Source organism: Pteronotus mesoamericanus, unplaced genomic scaffold, assembly GCF_021234165.1.
Source record: "Pteronotus mesoamericanus isolate MK-2021 breed Mesoamerican mustached bat unplaced genomic scaffold, CSHL_Meso_final scaffold_174, whole genome shotgun sequence".
NCBI classification, from domain to species: Eukaryota; Metazoa; Chordata; class Mammalia; order Chiroptera; family Mormoopidae; genus Pteronotus; species Pteronotus mesoamericanus.
The window spans coordinates 20,919,397-20,946,170 of record NW_026555309.1 but is presented as its reverse complement, the minus strand read 5'-3'; the positions used below and the strand labels follow the sequence as shown (position 1 = coordinate 20,946,170).

Sequence of the window (26,774 nt, the reverse complement as noted above, 5' to 3'; positions counted from 1 at the left end):
GTCCAGTCCTAGTCAGAGGTGGCTTGCAGCGCTTGGTTCCCTCAGCTCCCGTAGCTCTGGCGGAGTCTGCGCGATGGGCGACCCCGAGAGGCCGGAAGAGGCCAGGCCAGAGCTGGATGAGGTAAACGCTGCCGCTGCTTTTTCCTTGGTCCCACGGTCAGTCGGGCTTCTAGACTGAAGGTTGCAGCGGGGAGTTGCAGGGTGCAGGACCGCTGTAGGAAAATTCCCCCCTTGCCGGTTGAAACCCCGTACAGGCCCGGCCTGGAGCCATGGCCAGAGCCTGGTTTCAAGTGCCCAAGAGGCCGTCCCCCGGGACGGGTGAGGTAGAAGCCGGGTTTCTTGCTCCACTGCTCTGCACCGGGGCCAAAGGCAACGCTCTGGGGCTTCAGGCCGGGGCGAGCCGCACCCCCTCTTTTACTCTCCTCCCATCCTTCCCTTTTCTGGAGCCCTGGCCGGGGAAACTGAGGCAAGGAACGAGGGCTAGTGGACTTACTGGAGAAATGCGTGTCCTCTCTGGGATGATTCAAAGAAACTGGAGGACGCCTGTGGAAATTGACACACGGGGGGAGGGGGGTGGAGATGATCGGTAGAAGGGCGACCAGAAATCTTCTTAACAATCAAAGCAATCAGTTCTGGACGCCAGTTTTTCTCAGACCAGGTTACGTAACTAGCTGTGACTCTTTGGGGCGTCACTTTTTTCATTTATACAGTGGACGTGATACCAGCCTCATAGAGGATGACGTAAAATATTTTAAAGTACTGCAGAACTTGTGGATGCTTCATAAAACCTAAGATAGCATGTTCATCCTCTCTGCTTCCGTATTAACAAAAGTACATAACTGTAAAGACACCGGGATTTATTAGACTGGAGTGTCGTAGAGTAGTTTAAATTGTTGCTCTATAATTTTCATACCCTGTTATTTTGCAAATACTAAGCCATTTGTGTTTCCTTTGAACCTGTTACTGTGTGGTTTCTTTGACTTAATAGAATTTCATCTCACAGAGACATGCTTAGCTCTCCATTTCTTTAGAAAGTTGTAGATTCCAGATTTGTGATTTTATTTTATTTTGATTTTATAAACATTTAGTAACTAATCCACAAATTGTAAACATCCCTCAACGTTTTTCTTCCCATTTTGAAACAAATACATTTAGTACTGATTTCGCCACTTGAATGAGACAACTCAGATTTTTCCTTTTGTGATAATGGCACCAGCAGTCATTCAGGCTTAAGGCCTGGAAGCTAACTTTTATTTATTATCCCTATCTCAGTGATACACACCCACTAAGACAGAGGGCAAACTTTAGGTCTAGAATGAATTTTAGTGAGCATCTGTTCTGAAAGTTTTAAACTTGAGATGGAAGGATGCTTCAAGTACTTTGTTTTTTAGATTTGATGGTGCTTCATGGGCCACCTGCATCAGAATCACCTGGAGTACTTTGAAAAAATGTAAATTATTGGGCCTACATCCAGTAATCAATTTGGACAGTGAATCAGAATCTCTTGAGATGGGTCTGGGACTGCATTTTTAACAAGCACTTCAGGTCATCCTGGCACTCATATTTTTAAGAACACTGTCTTAAAGCGTTTATAAATCTCCTGAAGATTTTTCATGCATAGATGTGAATCTCCTAAAAAAAGGGGTCCATAGTTTTCATTAATTTCTCAAAGCTAATTATCATTAATCTAATTGATAGTCTCTTGTTTTTAAAGTAAGGAAGTTTAGGCCAGAGCAGATTAAGTGACGTGCCCAAGACCACATAGCTCAGTAGTAGAACTAGGGTTAAAACCAAGTACTTGATCCTGGGCTAATATTCCATCTGTTTTGTCAGATTTCATGGGAATAGAAGAATTAAAATGATACCTACAACTAGTGTATAACTATGACAGTATCCAAATATTCTACTTCACCTGAGGAATAGAAGAGAGGTGAAGGCAAATGAAAGTGGTGAAATTTGAGTAGATGGAAGGGAGGGGCATAGTAGAATGCCATCCTAGGTCAGGGCCTGGTGAGTGCTAGCCAGATATTCTTGACTTAGATGGGTGTGCTAACATGTCCAGGCACCTCTGGGGACCAGGTGACCACAAACTGAGGCAGGTAGTAACTAGAGGCTCTATTCCAGAAGAGACAGTGGGATGTTGCCAAGAAATGCCTCAGTGAAACTTTATTTCAGATTCTCATCACTTTACAACTGTGCAGCTACAACTTAGTTGTCTTTCTACTTGCAGTATTACTTGCTCTCTTATCCTGTTTACCACTGCCAAATTAATCCATCATTAAAACAGTGCCTCTGTGTCACTCTGTCCAAATAAAAACTGCCAAAAGGGGCTCAATTCCCACCAAAAAAAGCCCAACTCCTCAGACTGGCAAACTCCTGTTCAAGCCGCTTTTTCATGCTGCTGTATCTTAAGGTTGATTCAGGTTGTCATTTCTACTTCTGACTTGACATAGTAGTTACTACCAAAATCTAGCACTTTTTTTTCTTTTCTAATTCATGGATATCTGATTAATCTTCCTAATGCCATCGTTATTCACATTAATTTCTAATCAGGAACTTTCTATGACTATCCATAGAAATGATTTTCAAATTATGCCATACAATGAATGCCAGCACCTGGAGGTTGGGAGCAAGTGTGGAGAAATTAGAGTATGAGCCTCCCACTAGATGTCTGAAAATCTTTGGCCTATACAATTCCTAACCTCTTAGTTTGATATCCAGAGTGTGGATCCTGTTCCAAATTCCTCCCTGTCTCACCTGTTGACCCTTTACTTTAGCCAACCCAGATCACTTCTGCCTTTGCTTTACACCCACTTCAGTCATTTTTAATCTCAGCTGTCTCCTGTTCTTCCATCTGCCCTTTCTCTAGGCTTCATCCTCAGTCGTGCTGCTGCTGCTCTATATGATGTCCCTGGATAATCACAACCCTCCCCTTGGTGACTACTGATGGCATCTTTAGGGAGGGAGTGGAGACAGCGCCTCTGCCTACCATAGTGTTATATTTTCAACTATCAACTGGATATCTCGAAACTGAACCCACTATCTTTTTTATTGACCAAATTGACTTTTTAAAGACTTGTGTTTGCAACTTTTTATTCTTGTTGTGGCTTGTGTTGGTGGGGAGAGTTAATTCAAACTAAACTTTTGCACTCAGAGAAGGCTTGATTTGAGTGGTCATTAGATTATTTCACTCATGTATTGTGGCCTTATGTTAAATTAAAACATTCTAACAGTGGCCAGTAATCTGAGCTCAGGATAAAAAGAGATTAGCAGCCCATTCACTTGCTTAGCTAATACTTATTGACATTTTGCTTGACACAGTCCTCTGGGAACATCACAATAAATAAAACCTACTTTCTATGCTCCAAGGCTTAAGTGCTGTAGCTGGCGGGGCTCATGTCTTCAATATAAATAGTTACCAAATAAGACAGTCAGCATGTGTGAAATGTGTAAACCCCACCTGTGTTTGCGTGGCCTCAAGCTTCGATTGTAGGCCTTTCTGTCATCTGGCCTTGCCTCTAAGTTTTATCCACGTTAGCATGAGGTTTGGTGGAGGCAATGGTAAGGATGCAGGAATACAGGGAAACAAATCTCAGTCACCTTGATTTATATGTTTTAGCCTATGGGTATATACTCATTCCCATGTACATGTAACTCTTCTGATGCTCTTAATGAGTATTTTAAAAAAAATTGGCACTGTTCCCTGTGACAGTACCATCATGTTGTCCAGTAGTAGGTATGTAGCTACGTGTTTCTCACTTTATTCCACAAAGCTTTGAGACAGCCCACAGTGAGACCATATACAGTAATGTTAACATGTAGACAGCAGTAACAAATTCGTCCATGGTCAGCTTCAGAGAAACAAAGCCTCTGTTGGTATAGAATTTTCAGATAAGTATTATTATATTTCAGTTAAGATTAGAAAAGAACACATTAAACTAAAAAGAAAAAAAGGTTTTAACAGTAGCTTATTTGCGCCAGTATTCTGTCTGAGAGAGGAACAAAGGGGACTTTTTATTCATAAACTTAGAAATTTTCCCACTGTGACATTTATGGGTTGAATTTTGTGTTTACCCTCAAAGTAGCATTAATGACAATAATTTGTTCAGTGTTTATTATGTGCCATGTTTAAAGCACTTTTACTCATCAAAATTAATTTGATGATCACCTATAAGGTAGGTATTATTTTACTGATATGGATATTGAGCTCAGAGAAGTTACACAACTAACCAAACACTATTCATCAGCTAGCAGATAAGAGTAAGGATTCATGCAGACTGGCTCCCAGACGTATGCTGTTTCCCTAACCACCCCCAGATGTGTGTTTAGATATGAATGAAGAGGAAATGTCTACATAAAATGGGTGTTTTTACTTTAATTTTCAAAGCGGTTGTCTTCAGATTCCAAAGAAAATGAAGCAAAGTCCGATGAAGAACCGCTCCTAAGGAAGAGTTCTCGCCGGTTTGTCATTTTTCCTATCCAGTACCCTGATATTTGGAAAATGTATAAACAGGCACAGGCGTCCTTCTGGACAGCGGAAGAGGTAAGTGGTATCACCTTCATCAGCAATTGTGTTCTGTAGAGCAGTGTTCATATTTTCTGTTACAGAACATTAAAGAATTTTAACATATTGTGAGATACATTGAATAAGATTGCCTGTATAAGATAATGTTTGAAGTTACTGAGATTAAATACAGTGTTTGCCAATGTTTGATGTTTAGACTAATGTCTATAAACATGTTTCTCCACCACAAAAATGACATCTCAGTCTGCCATATTTTTACTTCCAATATATTTTAGGACATTTTCTGTTTGTAAACAGACTTTTGGTTTGCTGTGACTAAATGAAACTAATCTTTACTTATTGTCAGCAGAATAAGTGAAATTGTAGCTATAGCCATAAAATGAAAGTGAAAGCCTTAGGAACACTGCTCGCAATTGAGATTGTACAGAAGGAGCTGTTACATGAAGAGGCTGACCCCTGGGCAGTGCACTCACTTCTGAGCTCCCCCAAGTCTGGCCCTGCCCTCAGCCACATCAAACCTGGCACAGCTGCCCCAACAGACAGGATGTTTGTAGAATGTTTTCTGTTAGTGTGGCATCTTCCACCTAGGAAATGACTTGAACTCAACAAATAAGAAAATACTTGCTGGTTTGGTAAGAACATTTGTCATGTAACTTGTTGCCCTGTAGTCTAACTGAACACAGATAGCCATTGTCTTCATTTTTTAATATGATGGGTGATACCTACATTGCGCTCTTGCTCTCTGTGTGAGTATTTCTCTCTCTCTCTCTCTCTCTCTCTCTGTATATTTAGGCCTGTATGTCTGTCTATTTTTTCTTGAGATTGATTCTATACATGTAAATGCATGCTGCTAAGAATACAGGCTCTGGAGCTAGCTGCCTAGGCACAAATCCTGGCTCTGCCACTTACTGTGCAACTGCAAAAGGTGCTTAACCTCTTCGTGTAATCTCATCAGTACATTGAACTAACAGTGCTTGGTTCATTGGATTGTTATGAGGATTAATGAGATAAATCTTGTTAATGAGATTAAGGACATAATTAGAATGTTATTTGGCACTTAGAAGAACCAAATAAATGTAAGCTATTATTTTATCCAGAATGGGGGAAATTTGCCCTAGAAATTAGAAGCACAAATTTTTGAAGCTTCTATTATGCATTTTACCCATTTATCCAACTTTGTTATATTGCATTGTTATATTGTGAACATCTTTGTTGTATTTAACATATAGAGCAAAACAAAACAAATCGCCAGCATTTCCAAATTGGGTCATAGTGCTTGGTACACCTGGCTGTCACTAACTGTCTGTGGTTTTTTTTTAGATTTTTAAAATATATTTTTAGAGAGAGGGCAAGGGAGGGAAAAGAGAGGGAGAGAATCAATCAATGTGAGAGAGAAACATCTATCAGTTGCTTTTCTCATGTCCCCAACTGGGAACCTGACCCACAACCTAGGCATGTGTCCTGATTGGGAGTTGAACCAGAGACCTTTCCACTGAGCCACACCAGCCAGGGCATCTGTGGTTTTTAGAAAGGTTTTTGTTAGATATAGATGAGAGAATAAAGGGAGTATATAGGTAGCTTTTTCATTTATCATGTCAAAAAGGTACGTATGACGCTTGGGTTTCTTGAAATTCATTTGAAAATTATATGCATTTTTTAGCAAATCTGATATATGTTGTATTATGACTAAGAAACACTAATTTGAAAAATTATACAGGGTGGGACAAAGGTAGGTTTTCAGTTGTGAGTACATGAAACACAAGGTTTATTCTTGTATTATTATTTATTATTGTATTATATTCCAAGTGAACAATTATAAACCTACTTTTGCCCCACCCTGTAATATGCAGGTTGATACCTATTTTGAAGCAGCTTATAGGAAGATTCAAATACATATTTTGAAGGGAAGCCAAACACATTTAGTTCCACATATTGTTCATATAAACAAATTTGTCAGTTATAATTTATCAGCTTTAGACCTTACTGTTTTATCAGTGGTTTAGCTTTAGTCCTAAATATGGCTGATCATCAGGAACCTTGACTCAAAAGTCAAAGTTCTGGGATTTGTTTTTGTTTTTTTTAAAGCTACCCAGGGAATTCTGATAAGTAGTTTGGAATCAATATTTAGATGGTAAATTGGAGAATTTATTCAAATAAGATAAAGCTGGACGGAAAGGTTTATGTTGGGAATGGAAAATAACCAATGTAGTATAAATAAAATTTATAGGACTTTTTGAAAGCTGAATGTTCGAAGGGATTAGTTTAATTGTAAGAGTGAACATATTGTAGTATTAAAATTTAATATCAGGAGTATAATACCTAAAAACCAGGACGATGTCCTTCAGTTGAACTTCAGGTGAGTTCTAAATGATATAGGACCTGATTTTTAGCTTGCATATTTTAAAAGATATTACAAATATATCCCCCTTCCTGCCCTATTGTATCCCCAATGCTTAGCACAGTGTTTGCTATGTAGTAGTGTTACATAGGACTGGGCAGTTCTTACTAAATGCTATTCTTGCTAAATGTAAAGTGTAACACAGTATTTTGCAGACACAGATGTAAAGAGGATGATCTTGATCGGCACCAGCAAAATCAGTGTAGCCAACTGCAAAGAAGATACCAATGTGTAATTAACCAAAAAGTGTATATAAGCAGTGTTATATATAAGCCTCCCTTTCAAGAGGCAGAGCTTGGGGTATGAATCCCCTGTCTCCTTTGCACATTACAAGTAAATAAGAATACCTAACGAGACCTACTTCTCAGTCTTGACCAGAACATCCCAAGTGATGAACCCCTCAAGTTTGGGAATAGTTGCTCAGTAAACATTGAAAGGATAAAGTAATGAGGGAAAGGATTTTAGAAAAGAACACAAATGATTAAAAGGATGAACCAGTCCTTTTTAGAATGGTCAAAGAGATGAGGGTTTTGTAGAAGAGAATTACATATTTCAATATTTATGAGGTTACTGTGAAACATACTTCAGAGATCTTCCAGAGATAAAGTGGTATCTACAAGGTACATTTAAAGACTACTTTTGAATAGTCTTAATTCAAAGACTATAATTGAATTGTAGATTCCACCAAACTCTAGAGTTCATCTCTCTGTTCATTCCAAGGACTGGTTCTAATAACCATTTTCAAAAACAATTCTATTCTCAGAGGAAGACATACCTATAAATTGCTTTAAAACCCAGGTGTGTTACCTGCCTCGCATTACTTCTGGATATAAAAGTGTATTAGCCTGCAGTAAAGTAGCAGCTGTAACTGCTTAATGGATGTTTTATAAAAGGTTAAAGCAATGATTGCTGAAAATCATTAGTTCATTCACCTCAGTTTCTTCTTGACCAGCTTCTAGTCTCTCTTCTGCCTTTGCCCTTTGCTCATTTGTTTTGGTGCCACTAGATTATTTCCACCCAGTTTTATTGATATTATTGACATGTAAATTTGAGGTGTACAACATATTGATTTGATACAACTGTATACAATACATATGTTGTAAAAAATTGTTACCACTATAGCATTAACTAACACCTGTAACCTGACACATCATTACCATTTCTTTTATGTGGTGAGAACAAATGATGTTAATTTTAGTATTTTGAAAGTACATGTTGCCAGCTCCTCAATTTACCAGAAGATAGATTCCTTTATAATGCTTTTATTTTATTGTGTTCCTTTGTAACTGCCTTGGTTCGGGCTACTGTAAATAATACCCTAGACTAGATGGCTTATCAACAATAGAGATTGATTTCTCATAGTTCTGGAGGCTAGGAATTCTAAGAGTAAGGTGCCAGTAGCTTTGCTCTCTGGGGAAGGCTTGCTTCCTGGTTTATAGACAGCTCTCCTCTTGCTGTATCTTCACATGGCAGAAAGGGCAGTGGAGTTCTCTGGGTGTCCACTCCTGTGACCAAATCACCCCAAAGGCTCCGCTTCTAAATACCATCATCTTGGAAATTAGTTTTCAGCACAGGAATTAGGGTTGGGGGGTGAATACAAACATGCAGTCTATAGCAGTGATGTTAATCTTTTCTCCTTTTTGAACATTTTACTGTTAATGAGATGTCCCTCCTTACCTTTGAGATAAACATTAGTTTTCTAAACATTTTGGGAAGAATTTAATTTCAAGTAAAAATGTTGAAAATCTTTTTTATTTTAGGTTGACTTATCAAAGGACCTCCCTCACTGGAACAAGCTTAAACCAGATGAGAAGTATTTTATTTCTCATATCTTAGCCTTTTTTGCAGCCAGTGATGGAATTGTAAATGAAAATTTGGTAAGATTATTTTTTTTAACTTTTGTTTCCATTTAGCAGCTAAATGATGATAATGGCAGTAAGATAATTAGACTAAACCTAAAAACTTAGGTCTAGGAAATAAGCTAGATGAAGCTTATTTCTTGAATATGTTTTTCTGACGAAGTGTCAGAGGAAATGGTACCTTTCTATTGTTTGATCAGCAAAATATCATTAAATCAGGAATAGAGTACCAATCAAAATCACTTAAAATGCATAAACATGAGTTTGATTTTCACCCTTAGATATGAATCCTAATAAAGAACCTGCACCTTAATCCTTCTGGAGCTCTGTAATAGTGCTCAGCTCTGGTTCCTCATTTTTAAACTTGTATTACGGTGGCCAGGGGGCATACTTTCTTGTTAAAGAGAAGAGAAAGCTATGAACTTTCATCATGAACTGGAAGGGGCTTCAGTAGATTTACTGTCTACAGTCAGAAAAACAAAATGACATAAGGTCAGTTCTACAAAGTACAATCATTATTTTTTGTTAGATCTTCTATAATTTATAGTCAGTTTCTCTGCCTAACAGGCCAACTCATTTAATTCCTTAACAATACATTATGCAAGTAATTTATTGTAGAGGATTGATGAGTAAACAATACTGTTTAAAATCATCCATAAGGTCTTTCTGATCTGTTTGTGACATGACAGGCAATTTTTAAGTGACAGTTCTGATGTCCAGATTTTTGATTTATGGTGTTTTATGAAAACCTGCAGAATTGGATATATTTCTTTCCCTTATATTTATAGGTGGAGCGATTTAGTCAGGAGGTGCAGGTTCCAGAAGCTCGCTGTTTTTATGGCTTTCAAATTCTCATCGAGAATGTTCACTCAGAGATGTACAGTTTGCTAATAGACACTTACATCAGAGATCCCAAGAAAAGGTATCACTGCTGCGATTTTTACAAAGGTTTATCCTATTGTTTGGTTATATTAAGAGCGAAATTTACTCCAAAACTAAATGTTAAGGAAATATTATTCAAATATGGACATTTTGGAGTATAATGTTTTCTATTGCTCAATAATGTGTTCGTTTAAAAAAAAGGAATTTGTGTAGAAACTGTTAATCTGTGGAACACTTTCTGTTTTGCAATTGAATATTTGAATTTAGTCAATTTTGTATCAGATCAGATCCAAACTGCTAATTTGAATTTTACTTTAATATCTATATTTTATGGACATGCAAAAATACAGAAAAATTACAGATCTGATAGTAAATCATGGAGTTGCAATATTATCTCTGAATAGCCAGCGAAAATTTATTTTGATTAAGAAAAACAAATAAATAACTTTGCCATTAATTCTTTTGTTTTGACAGGGAATTTTTATTTAATGCAATTGAAACAATGCCATATGTTAAGAAAAAAGCAGATTGGGCCTTGAGGTGGATAGCAGATAGAAAATCTACTTTTGGTATGTAGCTTTAATTTATATATATCAAATTTGCCTGGTGTGACTATCTCAAAGTCTTAATATGTACCTTTAGTAGGATCATTCTTTCTAATAATTGATTAGAAACCATAATTAAAATAATCTAAAACTGTATTTATTCTATTTAATAAACTGAAAGCTGAAAGGTCAAGATGTCAGTGCATAATAACACGTAAATAAATCAGTTACACAGAATCTCACAAGAGTCTTAAAGCAATCCACAGTTTATATCTGCTTTCACAAATGTTTATTTTAGGAATTTAAAGCAAGTGAAAATCTTTACATTTTTCAGGGAACAAATATGTAGTTTCTGAAAAACTAAAGATTAGTACAAGAACAGGCTCATTTTTCACCCTTCTGGATGAGTTGAGATCTAATAACTTTTTTTAAGGGAGTGATTAACATTGCATCTTATACATAGTAGTTGCTCAGTAAATCTTTAAAATTTAATTAAAATATTCAGATAATTCGTTTTACTAACTCAAGTATCTGTCTCATTCTTAGCTATTTTATAATTGATGGTCTTTACTTTCTGGATTTATTCAAGTGGTAGGAAGCAGGTCTCAAAATTTTTGGTTTCAGGACACCTTTGTACTCTTAAAAATTATGAGGACCCCAAAGTGCTTTTATTTGTGTGGGTTATTGATATTTCCATATTATACATTAAAACCAAGAAAATTCAAAGATATTTATTAATGCATTTTAAATGAGAGTAACCTGTTAGATTTTAACATACATTTATGGGAGAAACACTGTATTTTTCCAAAAAAATTAGAAGAATGACATAGTTTTTAATTTTTGCAAATCTTTTAAATGTCTGACTGAATAGAAGACAGCTCACTTGTATCTGCTTCTGAGTTCTGCAGAATGTTGTTTTAGTTAAATTATACAAAGAAAATCCACCCTCATTCAGTCATGTAGTGAGAAAAGGGAAGAGTATTTTACCAGGCTTTTCAGATTATTATGGAAATGCCATGTAGCATCTGGAAAACACCACTATGTACTCGAGAGAGAATGGTAGTAAATAAACAAACAAACAGTGCCTTAGTATTATAATGAAAATAGTTTTGACCCCACAGTTTTGACCTCCTTGGTTTGTGAGTTTACAGGGACTTCTGAATCACACATTGAGAACCAGTGATATAGTATAAGGTATGGCAAGCTTATAGTATATCTGGGAAGAAACAGATATATCTGTGTTGCCTACAGTTTATTTTGAGAATGAAAAAAGCACTGATTTTCAATGTGCATAATTCTCACCTGAGGATTTGTGGAAAAACTCTTGAGTGATGTAGGAAGTCCAGATGGAACTAAGGAACCTGCATTTTATACCTAGTTTATTCTCTCCAACTCTGGTGATTCAGGTGGTTCGAGAAACATTTTGAGAAACATTGGCTTTAGAGGAAAAAAAAGAAGGGAAACTCCAAGATGTTTAGTATGCCCTGAAAATATTTGGCTGGATAGGTACTGATGGATAAATAAATGAAGAACAGGCTCACAGAAAGCACGTGTTTCATGACACTACCAAGGAAAGCAACCTGGAAATAAAATAGAGGAGGGTGGCAGTCACCATGTGCATCAGAGGCTTCATTTAAATTTTTCATATTGCTCACTCTCAACGCAAACTCCATTTAGGGTTCTGAGTCAGGGTCTCAGATAAAAGAACGTGGTCTGAATTGGTGCTGAGGGAGTGGAATGTGTGGTGGGAAGAGAAAAAGGTGAAGAATGCATTGATGGCCCTCTTCTTTGGGAGAGGAGCTAAAAGCAATAACATGAAAATGTCTCGCTTCACCAAACAAGTGCATTTATGGTTAACCAGCTGGGGAAGTGCCGTTATATGAACTAATTGTGCCACCTGCACCATTAGTGCCTTTAGGTTGATGATGCTGGCTTTGGGCTTTACTAATGATTTAGGTGACCTTGATGACTTCTGCACCTGGTGGGACCCAGTAGAGCAGCTGTTCTTTTCTCACATTTAGACTCTGCTGACTTTTAGCTAAAGAGAACCTAAGAGTGTTTCTTAAAAAAGTGTTAGGTTGTTTGAAAATTGATATGTTATAAGTAGATTCAGTTCCTGTAGAGCTAAAAATTCTTAAGTGTACATCTGTTTAGTTTTTTTAAAAACTAAGATATGCTGCTTAATTTTAAAAATATCTTTAAAGAACTTTGAAATATTTAATATATAGATTCAGCCTTAATATATATAATGAAATTTCATTTCAAACATCAAAAAGCATGTCTTAGTGATGACTTCATTGAGGTCAGCGCACCGTTAAAATAGGTCCTACTTTCCTATCTCTAAAACAGATCATGAGGCCTTCACATTCGATATAGCTTTTAGAAGAAATGTTTTGGAGATCTCTTTTTAGTTTACATTCATTCATGAAAATATGTAAAACTTACCCCTTTTAAGGGATAAATCCTTCAGTGCTTTCTAAAAAGAATAGTCTTCTATATATCTGTTACGATTTTCATTCTTTAGCATTCACATGAATGCACAGAATAGTTAAAATAACATTTCTCTTGTTCACAGTGTTTGTATTAAATTATAGTCTCATTCATTTACATATAAACAGATAAATGTCCACATGACATCACCTTTATGTCAGTGAAAAGTGTATCAGTTATAACTATTCATTATCTTATTAATAGTAAAATGAAAATATAGCAGTAATCTATATGTTAAACTAATGATAAATCTCCATCTTAAAAGTATAACTAGTCTGAAGAGCCATTTTTGTATTCAAAAGGGTTACGAGAGTGTAGTGATTATTATTATTATATATTTTAAGATATAATTTTAGTATATTTAATATATACTATACTAGAGAGTCTTGGTAATTTCTTCTACATAGTATGTACTCAAGTACTTAATTCTTATTTTTTTCTGCTATTTTTTTCAAAGTAACTGTTTAAATTGTGCCTATAAAAATAAAATATTATAAAAGCTTTTCTGGTGTTTTGGGCTAATAATAGATAAATATTTGCTATAATTGCTCTGATTTGATTTGTTTATGATAATCAGGGAAAAGAACACGGACAAACCAGAGCACTATTTAGAGACAGCCAGACATACTTAAACTTAATCATCCTCTTTTTGAAATTAAATATTATAATCACCTTTGTTTGAGAAGTTATAAATATTTATTCAATTTCTGCATCAAGTTATAGCAATTTCTCTGATGCTTTTATCATCAAGTACAATGATTTTCAACTGGTGTGCCACAAGAATTTTTAAAATATGCAGTACCTGACTAGTCAGGGGCACTGACCTCTTTTTTTCTTAGGATGTCAAATTGACAACAGCCAACTCAGCAATAGCAGTCCAGTGTGAATGAATCAAAATTACACCTATTTTTTTGTCAGATTGGTAAAAAATATACTTTTTGGTACCACCGAATTTTAGTAATTAGTTTACATGTGCCATGACAGAAAAAGGTTGAAAATCACTGATCTAGTGCTTATATAGTTTCCATTGTTTCAGATCAGGACATATTTATTAAGTGCCTGTTAATTGTGTTTTTGGTTGCGCAACAAGTACTGTGTTGAAGCTATGATGCCATCTGTGAAACAGGTCTGTAGCTGGTCCAATTACTTGGCTGCCTTTCACAGTCTTATAGACTAAATAAACTTTTCTCCCTAGACAGACAGATATATAAATATTTCTCCCGAACATGCAGTGTTGTGGCATAAGGGGTTTGAGAATGATCTTTTTTTGGGTTAGATCTATAATCACCCCCTAAAGATAGTGTTGCAGATATACAGCAACATTTTCATTTTAGGAAATGGGCTTCTGCAAAACCCCTTCCTAACAGTAAGTAACCTTTGGAATTGGGCCTTATATGTTTATTTTTCTTATATTATGGGGCATTTTATCTGACAGATGTATGTGTAATCTTTAGCTGGATTTATCTGTTTTTCTTTAATTGTAGATGCAGGGCAATGATTTTTGAAATGTCTACAGCTAACCTAAGATATTTCTAAAATATAAACCTCAGTGACCTCCCTCCTCCCAGCCACAAAGAGGGAGACATTTGTTATAAAAGCTGTCTTCTGCTCTCCACTCTGAAACACACACACACACACACACACACACACACACACTCTCTCTCTCTCTCTCTCTCTCTCTCTCTCCCACCCCCCCCCGCCCCCCATACTCTGAGACACACAGATAAATCACCTCTTTTTTTTTTTTTTTTCCAATTATGGAAGGCTCTCCTTTGTCTACATACCAAGACTTATAGGAGTTCACTGTCTGCCATAAGATTTGAACCTTTTTGCTCTAGTGGGTAGAGGTAACAGATTTCTTCCACTGAAGACCCTTGGCTATTATACTAAGTTGTTGATTTTATTTCTTGGCAGAATAGCTGTGGTATTGTTATAAAACATATAAAAGTATGTGTGTGTATATATATATAAGTATGTGTGTGTGTGTGTGTGTGTGTGTGTGTATATCTGTATCTTAAAAATGTCTGCAGTATATGATATTTCAGAAAATGAAACTATTTTTTGTCTCCTAGGGGAAAGGATAGTGGCCTTTGCTGCTGTAGAAGGAATTTTCTTCTCGGGATCTTTTGCTGCAATATTCTGGTTAAAGAAAAGAGGTCTTATGCCTGGACTCACCTTTTCCAATGAACTCATCAGCAGAGATGAAGTAAGAAATGAAGTATTTTCCTAGTTATATTTATGTTAATATTTGGTGTTCATTTATTTTTCTTTCCTCTGGAAAATGTGTGTGACACAGGATCCTGGTAATTACTGGTAAAAGAAAATACAAATCATTTCTTCCCTGGCTTTTAAGACACTGCTTTTTCCCTCCTGCCTCTTACTGTTTCTTAGTCTCTTCTGCTCATCTTTAAATACTGTACTATAGGTTCCCTTCGTGGCCCCTTTCTTTCACTGTATATGACTTCCTGGCTGATCTTATTTATTTCCATGGAATTGGTTACTGTCCAGATGCTCACAACAACCAAAACTTTATTTTTAGTCCATATATTCTTTCCTGAGCTCCAAACCTGTGTATTCAAGTGCATATTAGATGGTTTCTCTTGGAAGGAGAAATCAAACTCATTGTGTTTATCCCAAGACAATGGGATAAATTCTTCCTTCTGTTTTCCCTATCTCATTGAGGGTTGCTAACTTCCATCCCATCATTTCTTAATTTTTTTTAGACATTAAAAATGAATGAATTTTTATTTTAGCTCTTTGTTTTTCCTTTCAAAAATGCTTTTGGATTTCTATTGTTGTTAATTAATTCCTCTTCCATGTTGATTAAGATTTGCTGGCACTGAAATACTTTCACTACAAATTATTATAATTGGCATTTTAATGAGATTTGAAGAAATTCCTGGCCCTTCTAATCCTTCTGTCTTCCAGAGGTTACGTGTTGCATTCCTAGAACCTACTCTGTATGATGCCTGACACATAACTGTGCAAAAATAGCTATTAAACATTTTTTTGACATTGGTATTTTTCTCCTGTTTTAGGGGCTTCACTGTGACTTTGCTTGCCTCATGTTTCAATACTTAGTAAACAAACCTTCAGAAAAAAGGGTCAGGGAGATCATTGTTAATGCTGTTGAAATTGAGCAGGTAAGCAGGGAAGCTTATATAATTCACACCATCTCTCTCTGAAGTCTGTACCATTATATTATTAGATTGAATCAAATGGAACTACTATTTTGTAGGTCAAAATAAATATCAGCAATTTTATATGGTCAATCTGACAGTACTAATAGATAATGTATTTCAGTTCTTATGTCACTTTATACTTTGGTTTGTAAGTAAGGATTATATATTAAGGTTTTATGTATATAAAGTCCATTAAGGACTGGTTTGTCTGTCTCATTGACCTGTCAAATTTTATACTATAACAAACAATTTAATTATTTTAGTTTTATATTTTAGATTGTCAGCTACTGGAGGGCAGTGATGCTTTCTTGCTTACTTTGTATTGTCAAGAACCTAGCGGGGTGTCCAGCTTGAAGCATGCACCAGGTGCTTATAGAATGAATAAAAAAATGAATTAGTAGTGAAACTTAATTTATAGCGTGTAATGATATATGACTAAAATTATCTGACTGCTCCATTGAGTGTTTTTGTCATTTGAAAGAACTAGTTTAAAAGTAGAACAAATTTAAAAAAATTTTAGTATTGCATAGTCTAACAGCCATACTTTTCATATTGGGAGGGGGAAAAGGCATAAAATACATTTTGGTCATTTTGAGAACTAAATCCAGATGATTAATGGTTTATTTTTCCTCTATTAACACTTTACCACTGTCTTTCAATATAGTTGGAGTTCAGTTTATCTCCCAACCCTCAAATCCAATCCAAGAAATAGAAAGAAATATCTCATTTTCTTTGTTAATTGTAGTTTTCCTTTTTTGCAACACCCTTCCATAATCATGTCCCCCACAATGAACATCTTTGGTAAATCTTTTTCTAGAGATTTCAGAACAAAGTATCTCCTTTCTTTCTATTGAAAAAGCGTATTCAGGTCTTACATGTGCTACTTTAAAAATAAAACAGTAATTTGATCATTATTTTCAATTTATTTTAGCTGCTTGAGAATGTGAAAGAATGTAAACAGGAGATACCCCAAACAGTTGTATACAAATAGATGCTGTTTGCCATGTTGAAAGAATTTAACCCAATGTACTTTCCTTGGACAAGATTAGTGACTTAGAAGATTAATGAAACTAAAACCCTCTTTTCATTTGGAAGATACTTATTTCTTTTTCTGTCTTTGTACTATATTCTGTTTTTGTTTTTATCTCAGGAGTTTTTAACAGAAGCCTTGCCAGTTGGCCTCATTGGAATGAACTGTGTTTTGATGAAACAGTATATTGAGTTTGTAGCTGACAGATTATTTGTGGAACTTGGATTCTCAAAGGTAAGGTGTTTTATATGTATTACTACTAAGCTAAGATGTTATTTGTCAAGTGAGGCCACTAAAATATTATAATTGAACTGAAAGCATTTGTAACGTACTAGTTTAATTTTAAAATGTCCACAGCAGAGCCTTATTTTGCATAAACAGAATGGCTTTGCAGACTCCTCTGAAGCTTACAATAAAATTCATAACAGAAGTAGGAGGCTGATAAATCTTAGAATAAGCTCAATAAATTACTTTGTAATAATTGCGGGAGTCTATTTAAAAATAGGATGATTTTTAAGTAATTGAATTTAATATGTATATATGTGTTTTACCCACATATAAATTTCCATATGTCTTTGTTGTAATTTTGGAGTTAATACTTTTAAATAGGAAATAGTTATTATGAAGACATTAACTGTCATAATTTGATTCTTTACACTCAATTGTCTTTAAGTTATTTCTGTCACTTTGTTTATCAGCAATAATGTACCTGAGTTTCATAAAGAGGTGCGCTTTTTACATGACTTAGTAGATGGAGGCTGCAGCCAGACTACCCAGCTTTGAATCACGGTTCCACCACTTTCTAGCTATGTGACCTTAGGCAAGTTGCTTAACCTCGATCTCAGTTTCCTCATCTGTAAAATGGAAATAAAAATAATAATAATAATAATACCACAAAGGATTGTCGATGAGTTAGTAGTAACTTAAAGCACTTAAAACAATGTCAGACATACAGTAAATGCACACTAAGTGGTCATGTTGCACTCAACGGAAGTGGAACATTCACAGACCTTTACTATGTACTACACCATAGTAATTAAAAATTATAGGTTTTGATTTTTTAGCATGAAAATGTAAGTTCAAGTTGTATGTAATGATAAACCTTATGAAATCCGTGATTCTGGGACAGTTATTACCTTTCTTGGTAGTGCATTTTCTGGCAACCACAGAAATACTGTAAAGAAGAAGTCAGATGAGGGAAAGGTTTTTGTGAGATAAACCATTTATATTTTATTATTTTAGTTGCAAGATTTTCTCTATATTTATCAATAATTAATGAGAGAAATCAAGATTACAGTTATATTAATATGATCTCTTGAATTTATAAACTATGCATTAAAAGTGTGTGTTTGTTCCTAAGTTATACCAATATGTTTGCTATAGGAAAATTAATTTGCTTACTTAAACCTTAAAGTGAACTCACTGTCCTTTATCCTACCACTGTATCATCCCACCCACACATCCATGTTCTCTGGCTTATTGGAAAACTATGGGCCTCTGGGTCTAGTTTGCCCTACCTGCCTCCCACAGAAGAAAATCTAAACACAGTGTAAAACATCATTTTTCATAGGCCTTCAACATTCACAATGATAGATTGCCAAAAAGCTCCATCTACATAGAAATTGAAAAGATATCCTTTAAAACGAGATTAAAAATGAAAATATAAATGAATAGAAAATATAAAGTAAATGACATTAGGCTTACTGTGTATTAAAACTTGTAGAATACAACCAAACAGATCCTCATAGGCAAATTTATAGCTTTGAATGAGTATATTAAGAAAACAAGACAATTTAAAATACATAAACTAAACTTTGAACTCAAGGAACCATAAGAAGAACTATTCTTGTAATAACAGTTTTTGGTAAAATAAGAGATTATTTAAATTAGCAAGTAGTTGTCATTTATACAGAATTTTAATTTGGAGCGACATTGATGGTGTTTTCAACTTCTCTTTTAGTTTAGAATTAGTCACTAAATATTTGAGTATTTTCAATGTGTCAAAAACAAGCCACTTAATTTAGCTTAGCCTCAGTTACCTTGTCCATACCATGAACGATTTGGATTAAATTTTTTTTGAGGGTCACGAGTTTTAAAATCCAGTGAATTTTTTGGAATTAAAAAATACACACATACACACATACCTACGCACATATATAAAGATATAAACTACAGAGCGTGCAATTCACCTATTAATAAATGCACAATTCAGTGGTTTTTAGCAAATTCACAGTTATGCAATTATCACAACAATCTATTTTAGAACATTATTTTTATCACCTCAAAAAAGAAACTCTGTACCCATTAGCAATCAGTCACATCTCTTTCCCCTGCCCCCATCTCCTCCCTAGGCATCTCTAATCTAATTTCTGTCTCTTTAGATTTGCCTGTTCTGTATATCCCATGTCACATAAGTGGAACCATACAGAATGTGGTCTTTTGTGTTTGCCTTCTTTACATAATGTAATGTTTTCAAGGTTCATATGCGTTATAGCATGTATCAGTACTTTATTCCTTTTTATGGCCAAATAATATTCTTTTGTATGGCTATACCAAATTTTACTTATCCATTTATGGGTTGATAGACATTTGAGTGGTTTTACTTTTTGACTATTATGAATAATGCTGCTATGAACATTCATGTGTAAGTTTTTGTGTGGACGTATGTTTTCATTTCTCTTGGATACGTATTGAGTTGGCCAAATAGTCTGTTTATTTTTTTCCTTAAAATAAAGGACACATTTTTCATTTTCACCAATAACTTTATTAATTTGAGAATAATTTTATATTTTGAGAATGTCAGCTCTCTCCCATGTGGTATGATGTTGATTGTTCTCAGGTAATGTCTCTATTTAATTAATAATTAAATAATTTAATTAATGTCTCTATTTATGTATCAATTTCAACTGGTCTGCCTGACCGTGGACCATTGTCCAGTGAAAAATCTTCAGCATGGAACTTAACAAACCACTTTTGACATGTTCTGTCAGTCACAGCACCTCCTCCATACACTGCACAAATCTTTTTTTGCGTCCAGTTGCATTTTTACCTTTCATTAAATAATAAAACAATATACCAAAAATGTCACTTATTTTCTTCCATCTTCAATATTAAAATGGCTACACAAAACTTCACCAATTTTGATAAGTTTTTTTAATGAATGCTGATGTGACAGCTGTCATAATACAATCTAACAAAAATTATTTTGAATGAAGTTAAAGACAACTAAGTGCTACTAGAGCCATCTTATAGAAGAAAACCAAATACACTTTTTGCTGGGTCATCTACTAAGTCTATTTTTAATCTTTAGAGGAACTGTCAGTCCATTTTCTAAAGCGGCTGCACCATTTTACATTAACACCAGCAGTATATGAGAGTTGCGATTTCTTGACATCCTCACCAATGCTTATTATCTGTTTGTTTTTTTCCCCCATTGTAGCCATCCTGATGTGTGTGAAATGTAGCTTACTGTGGCCTTGATTGGCATTTACCTAGTGGATAATGATTTTGAGCATCTTTTCATGTGCTTATTGGCTTTTTGTATATTTTCTTTAGAGAAATGTCTATTTGTCTATTCAGATTCTCTGCCCATTTTTAATTGAGTTATTTGAATATATTTTATCTGTGGTGTTCATAATTTCTGCTGGAATACTCCTAATTTAAAAAAATCTTCTTTTATTGACCCTCATGAGTCATTAAAATGTCTCACAGTTTCCATCAAGCTGTATCTCCAGAGCTGCTTCTTGAATTGAGAAGCAGTGAAAAAGCTTCTTGTCAACATACATGTCCCACTTTTTTGGGTCACTATGGATAGAATTTATTCTGCCTTACCTCATCATGGTCCCTTAACTGATATGATTATTCTTTTACGAACTAAGAAATACTTAAGTCTATACTACATTGTTGGTAACTTAATAATTTGTAATATCATGTATAGGTGACTACCTATTGGTAATAAATATCTGTGAGAAATGTCTGTAATATCTATGGTGCATTACATTTCTCAAACTGTGAAAACATTTTAGTTGGTTGGTTTTAAATCTTTCATTTCCTGAAATGATTTTTCCCCCCTTTCTACTTCTTAGAATACCAGAGATGCTAGTATAATTTCTTAAAGATGCTAGTATGTGACCTTAGTCCTCTGCAAATGCATCAGCCTTGAGTGCCTTCAGGCCTTTAGGGAATAGTGAGAGCCTGTAGGTGACCAGACAGGTGTTGGGCGGCCTGAGCTCTATGTTAACTATCTGTTGCTCTTCTTGTGGGATATAATTTGGTTTCCTCAGAATGTCTAATAACATTTCTTTATTTTTCTTTCAGGTTTTTCATGCAGAAAATCCCTTTGATTTTATGGAAAACATTTCTTTAGAAGGGAAAACAAATTTCTTTGAGAAACGAGTTTCAGAGTATCAGCGTTTTGCAGTGATGGCAGAAACCACAGATAATGTCTTCACCTTGGATGCAGATTTTTGAAACCCTCCCCTTATCTAAACCTGTCATTGGTAAATAGCAGTCTATTCTTCTCTGCTTCAAAACAAAACCTTACAGTATCTCCTTGAGGGAACAGGACTGCTCAAAAGGAAATCCAGAACCAAATGTCAATCAATGTGGATTTATAAGAATACACCATAACTTTCCACTTTAACAAGCAGAGTGTGACATAAATGTTTTTGTTTTGTTACTAAAATATAGGATGGCATTATGTAGTGACTAAGAGCTTGAGGGGAGGGGTCAGGTATGAGTTTGAGATTCTGTCCTTACTACTTCTTGTGATGTTTGGCAAGTCAGTTAATTCCTCTCTACCTCAGTGTACTTATCTTTAAAGGGAGTATAATGGAAAGTCCTAAATTCACAGAGTGGACCTGAGGATTAAGGCACAAAATAAGTACTTAGTACTACCACCACCACTGCTGCTATTATTACTCCTTATTATTAATAATATTAATTGCAGTAATACTGTGATAAAATGCTTCCGTCTCAAAGTAATTGTGAACTAGATTCTAAGATCTAGAGTTAGATCTTTGTATTTTTAGTGTTTGAGAAAAGATATAAAGATTTCCTAAAAATTATAATTTTCATTATTTTGAGAGTAACAACTTTGATTTCCTCAGTATGTAATAAAGGAAATTCAGTTCTTAGTTGCTTGGGGCAGGATACTTACGGAGTGGAGTCCAGGAGGTTATTGTGGTAGTTGGTCTTGTGGGCAAAATGTTTGTGTTCCTTCAGAAATTTAAAAAGATAACTATTATCAGACATAACCCTGGAATGTTTAAAACCAGGTGAGTTAGCTAGAACAGCATTTTCCAGAGAGTATTCTAAGAGCTATTTGCCTCTGTAGATATTTTGTGGAGAAAAGAGATTCTGTGGTCCAATGAGTTTGGGAAATCCTGTATTGTCTCTTCCTTTTATATTGTTCAGTCAGTACATCAAAGACTGAGAAATTCTACAGTATGTAGACTTGTTTCCCGCTGCATATTTGAAACCTACCACAGATTTGCTTTTCATGGGTTAACATCTAACCTGACTAAACTGTGTTCTTCAAAACATAGTTTGGAAAAAGCTGGTCTAGAACCATTTATACATAGAAGGGCTTGTGGACTAAGCCCCTGAGAACCTGGTGGGGGTTATGAAACCATTTCAAATTTGTGCCGAGCTGACTAATGAATGTACTGTGATTGGGCTCAGGTGTGTTTCCTTAATATTCTTATAACTCCGTTATGCTGTTGTGAGATGTAGTCCTTTTAATGGAACTCAGCGTGCCGGACGAAGGCAGACAGTGAAGGAGGAGACAGGTCTCTGCAGAGGAGGCCGGGGGAAGGCCAGGAGCCGTGGTCTCCGGGAAGTCTGTCTCTTTATTGCAAGGAAGTGTCAAAAGGTAGCCTGAGCCCCAGAAAACTGTGGGGCCCCCCCTCACAGCATACGACTTTCTAAAATTCTGAAAGCTAAAATTTAGAGATTTTTCTCTTTGTATAAATTTTTGCTCCATTTATGCCACAACTATCTGAGTAAAACAGGAGTTCTCAAGTGGATGCAAAAGGAAATGGCTATAACCTTATTTATCAGAGAGAATATCAGAAATGAGATAGTTGGGTTATGATAATACCATTTATTTGTTTAGTGCTTTGTAGTTTGCCATGTGTTTTTACCTTATCACCTAATTTAATCCCACAGCAGCTCCCTAAACTTGACAGAGCAGCTGGCATTGAAATTTTACCGATGGAAAGGGCGAGGCTCAGAGAAGTTAAATGACTCAGCCAAGATCTGGTCATAGTCGCTATCTCTACAGTGTAATTTTTTAAAAGATATCCTATTTCTTGTATTTAGTTTTTTGTCAACCTTCTTGATTTGATTTTGCCTGTTTCCCCACTGAAGTATCATATACTTTAATTATCATATACATTAAAGTATCAAAGTATCATAAACATTTTAACTATATGTAGGTAATATATCCAAAGATATGTATCTACTGCCATACAAAAACTTAACTTTTAAAATTGATAATATCTGTAATGACATTGGAATGAAAGAAACACTGTCCATATTTAGAGTCCACATCTCCTTTGTTTTGAATCTGAATTTTTCTCATAGGTAATGACATGTGCCTTAATATGAAGCTTATTTACAGTAGCAGTAAACCTAACTATATTGAGATGAAAAAATTTTAATACCAAAATACTGGATTTTTATACACTGCTGTATTATATTCGATTTTCTATACCTTTTTCCAGGCCTCCAGGTTGCATATTTATTTATTTTGTTTAGTATTTTATTCTTAGTTTTTAAGGAATCAAATTGTGGAATTTCTTTTTAATATTATCTTGCAGGTAAAGAAAAAAAATTCAAAGTATGTTGATAATCTTTTAACAGCACATGTATTTAAATCATTTTTATAGTAGTTAAAGTTGAGTTTATTTAGGAGTATAAAAACTGGTAGTTCTATGGTATATTGCATTTATTAACAATGTTTCATTGTAGTATGTAGAATCACATCTTGGAAGGATCTGGGAAGACAGTTTGATTCAGTGTGTTCAGACTGGGCTGTTTTACTGTCTAATTAGATACAATACAAACAATCATTACAGTATAAGCTTACCCTAGTCATGTCTTCCATATGAAATTTTTACAGTTCTCTCATTTTGGGACATCCACATTTTCCTGCTTCTTTTGCCATTTTGTTCTTTGTTATTAAAAAAAAGTGATTGACAGGAACTGATACTCACGTAGTGAAGGAGATGTCGATGAAGAAGACCCACTTGAACCTCAATGCTATTATGACAACACTAAATCCTTCTTTAATAATATTTCTTGTGGTGACAATAGAGAATGGAGACCAGCCTGGGCTGAAGAAAGATCAAGTGCTGAACCATTTGGAATCCCGCTTTGTCCAAACTCTGTCCACGCGGGACACAGAGGTAGAGGAGTGGTGAAGATTCCACGTGGCAGGAATCTTCACCGGCCCCGAGCATTCCCTGGTGGATCACAGGAGGTCGTTGGAGCAGGGAGTCTGCAGGCTTTGAATACAGCAAAGGCAATAAAGTTGCCGCATAGTCTACAAACAAGTCTTTGAAAATAGGTGAATTTCTAGCTCTCTGTGGTCCTGAGAATTGGTTTTAATCTTTACCAACAATGAAGAAGTGAATTTGCTGCATATTTGTCACCAGCACTGGTTTTTGTTTGTTTGTTTTTCTGCTTAATTTCAAAGATACGATACAGTTATATTGGGCAGTTGGGGAGGGGGCAGCTCACCATTAAAAAGGATCATTAAATATATTTGAAATAGCAGAAAGTTAAGTAATTTTTAATATATAGTTAAACTAAAGCAATACTTAAATAGGACTAATAACTGAAGAGATTTTTCTGATCACTAAATCATATTTGGCAGTTATTGCAAGTTGCCTGCAGAGAGGGCTGTGATACTGTGTTTTGAGCCATAGGAGGTGGGGTGCACATCTGCACGTGCGTGCATGCGTATCTTTTGCCCTCTCTTTCTTTTTGGAAATGTGTAATAACCCTTTTGAGATAGCTTATTTTGTCAATTAATTAGGGTGCTAGATGGTAGAGAATTTTGTCAGTAAACTATGTACACACAGTAAATAACTGTTTCTTAGGCAAAGGTAACTCTGTATGTTGTAAAACTCCATTATATTCCATTGCCAAAGAAACATTGAGAGCTTTGTAGAGCTGTGTGAAAAGCAACTAATTTTTTAAAGAATAAACATTTCAAAGTCAATAAGCATACTCTGTCCTTGCAGAAGTTGATGTGCTGAGGAGCAGAGCTACGTGTGGGTCTTTTATTTATAGCTTTCCAGGCTTAAGATATTTTATTTTGATTTTCTTTTAAAATGTTTGGAAAACAAATGAAGATTTGATACACTCTTTTATTATATGAAAAGGATAAATTACTCATGCTCATTGTAAGAACTTCATTTCATAGTAAATGACATATCACAGGATTTGTCCAAATAATAGATATTTTCAGTATATGAATGTAAATAATCATAGGTAAGAATGTACTTAGCTGTATTTTCAAATAAGCGACACTCTCCCCTTTCTAGGACAATAAAACTAGGTATCAATTAACTTGTTCTTTCTAATAATGCCTGGAATTTTGTTGTGATAAGTTGACTCATTCCGTTATATTTTAAGAGGATTCAGAGTGTTAGAAATTATTTTGGCAACCTATGAGATATCACAACACTGGTCCTTGGGCCTGTGATCCACAAATGACTCAGCATAGAGTTCATTGCTGGCTATAAATTACTAGTAAATCTTTTTGATGTTTTAAGCTTTAGTGGGAAAAAGCCTGACCACTTTTGTGTTATTATGAAGGCCATGGAAGAAAGCAATCCAAAATTTAAATATTTTTAGTTTTTGATTTTATTAACTTTCTCCTTAAACTATTCACTAGTCATAAAGATGTGGAAAACTGTACCGTAGGAGAATTGTAATATTCAAAGGTCGATATTTTGTACTAGTATTGGCAGCCCTGCAAGAACCACATGGTTGATATTTTTAATTTTATATCTTTTGTAAAGCTTTGCAAGAAAATGTTTTGTAATTTGGTTTTATTATTAAGTTTTAATATTTGGCAGCCATAACTTAGAAAATATTGTTTAATACTCTTTGCTGGCATGTTAACAACAAAACCTTTGGGAGAACCCATAAATCCTGACACCGAACACATTTCTGAGGCATTCTGAACATCAGAGCAAGTGCTGTGACAATACCTGTAGATTGTCTGAGATGTCCTGGGCCAATTTCAAAAAGAAAAACTGTGCATACCAGTTCTAAATATATGCTCTAAATAAATATGGTCACTGACTGGCCATTTGTTGCCCCAGTAATGACTGGTAGCATGGCATACCTACAGTGCACCTCGCCATTTAAAGCATGGATTTTATTCTGAGGCTGAATAAAACTCTTCAATTAAAAAAACTGATTATTGGGGGAAATAGTGGCTTGCAGACTTAAAAATTAAGTTACTTAATTATCAGAATCTTGCATTTTACATTTAATATGCTAACATCACTGTCATAGAATTCTCAAATTGCAAGTGTGCAGATTAAGCTGAAGGCTAAAAGTCACTAACTGATTTTCAGTGATAAAGGAAGCTGCTGATGGGCTCTATGAGAGCCAGTTTAGTCCTCTAATAAGGTCTCATGTGTTTGAACTAAGTTGAGTGAGTTGGTCACCAGCTGAGGAACATGTTCCCAACAGGATCTGCACAAGTGGAACAGAAGTGAAATCTGTATATCTTTGTTTTAAATGTTCCACTCCTTTTTAGACAGGTTTGAAGGAGAATCTGATATTCCTGAGGCTTTAGGAAGAAAGAATTTATGCCTTCAAATTTTATGCTTAATTCTGTT

At 35.2% G+C, this 26,774-nt stretch overlaps 1 protein-coding gene across 2 annotated transcripts; it reads left to right on the top strand.

The window, feature by feature from the left end:
* On the top strand, window positions 1–26,395 carry RRM2B (ribonucleotide reductase regulatory TP53 inducible subunit M2B). Of its 2 annotated transcripts, none has more exons than XM_054590342.1 (10): window positions 1–121; window positions 4,484–4,543; window positions 8,684–8,800; window positions 9,571–9,704; window positions 10,139–10,233; window positions 14,772–14,905; window positions 15,738–15,842; window positions 17,032–17,145; window positions 21,229–21,410; window positions 24,229–26,395. In XM_054590342.1, the coding sequence occupies exons 1-9, from the start codon at window positions 74–76 to the stop codon at window positions 21,379–21,381; spliced, it is 960 nt and encodes a 319-aa protein (XP_054446317.1). In that variant the 5' UTR covers window positions 1–73; the 3' UTR covers window positions 21,382–21,410; window positions 24,229–26,395. The 2 variants fall into 2 exon arrangements, with proteins under 2 accessions (XP_054446317.1, XP_054446316.1); XM_054590341.1 differs by having other exon boundaries at window positions 4,388–4,543.
* The last annotated feature ends 379 nt before the right edge of the window (window positions 26,396–26,774 follow it).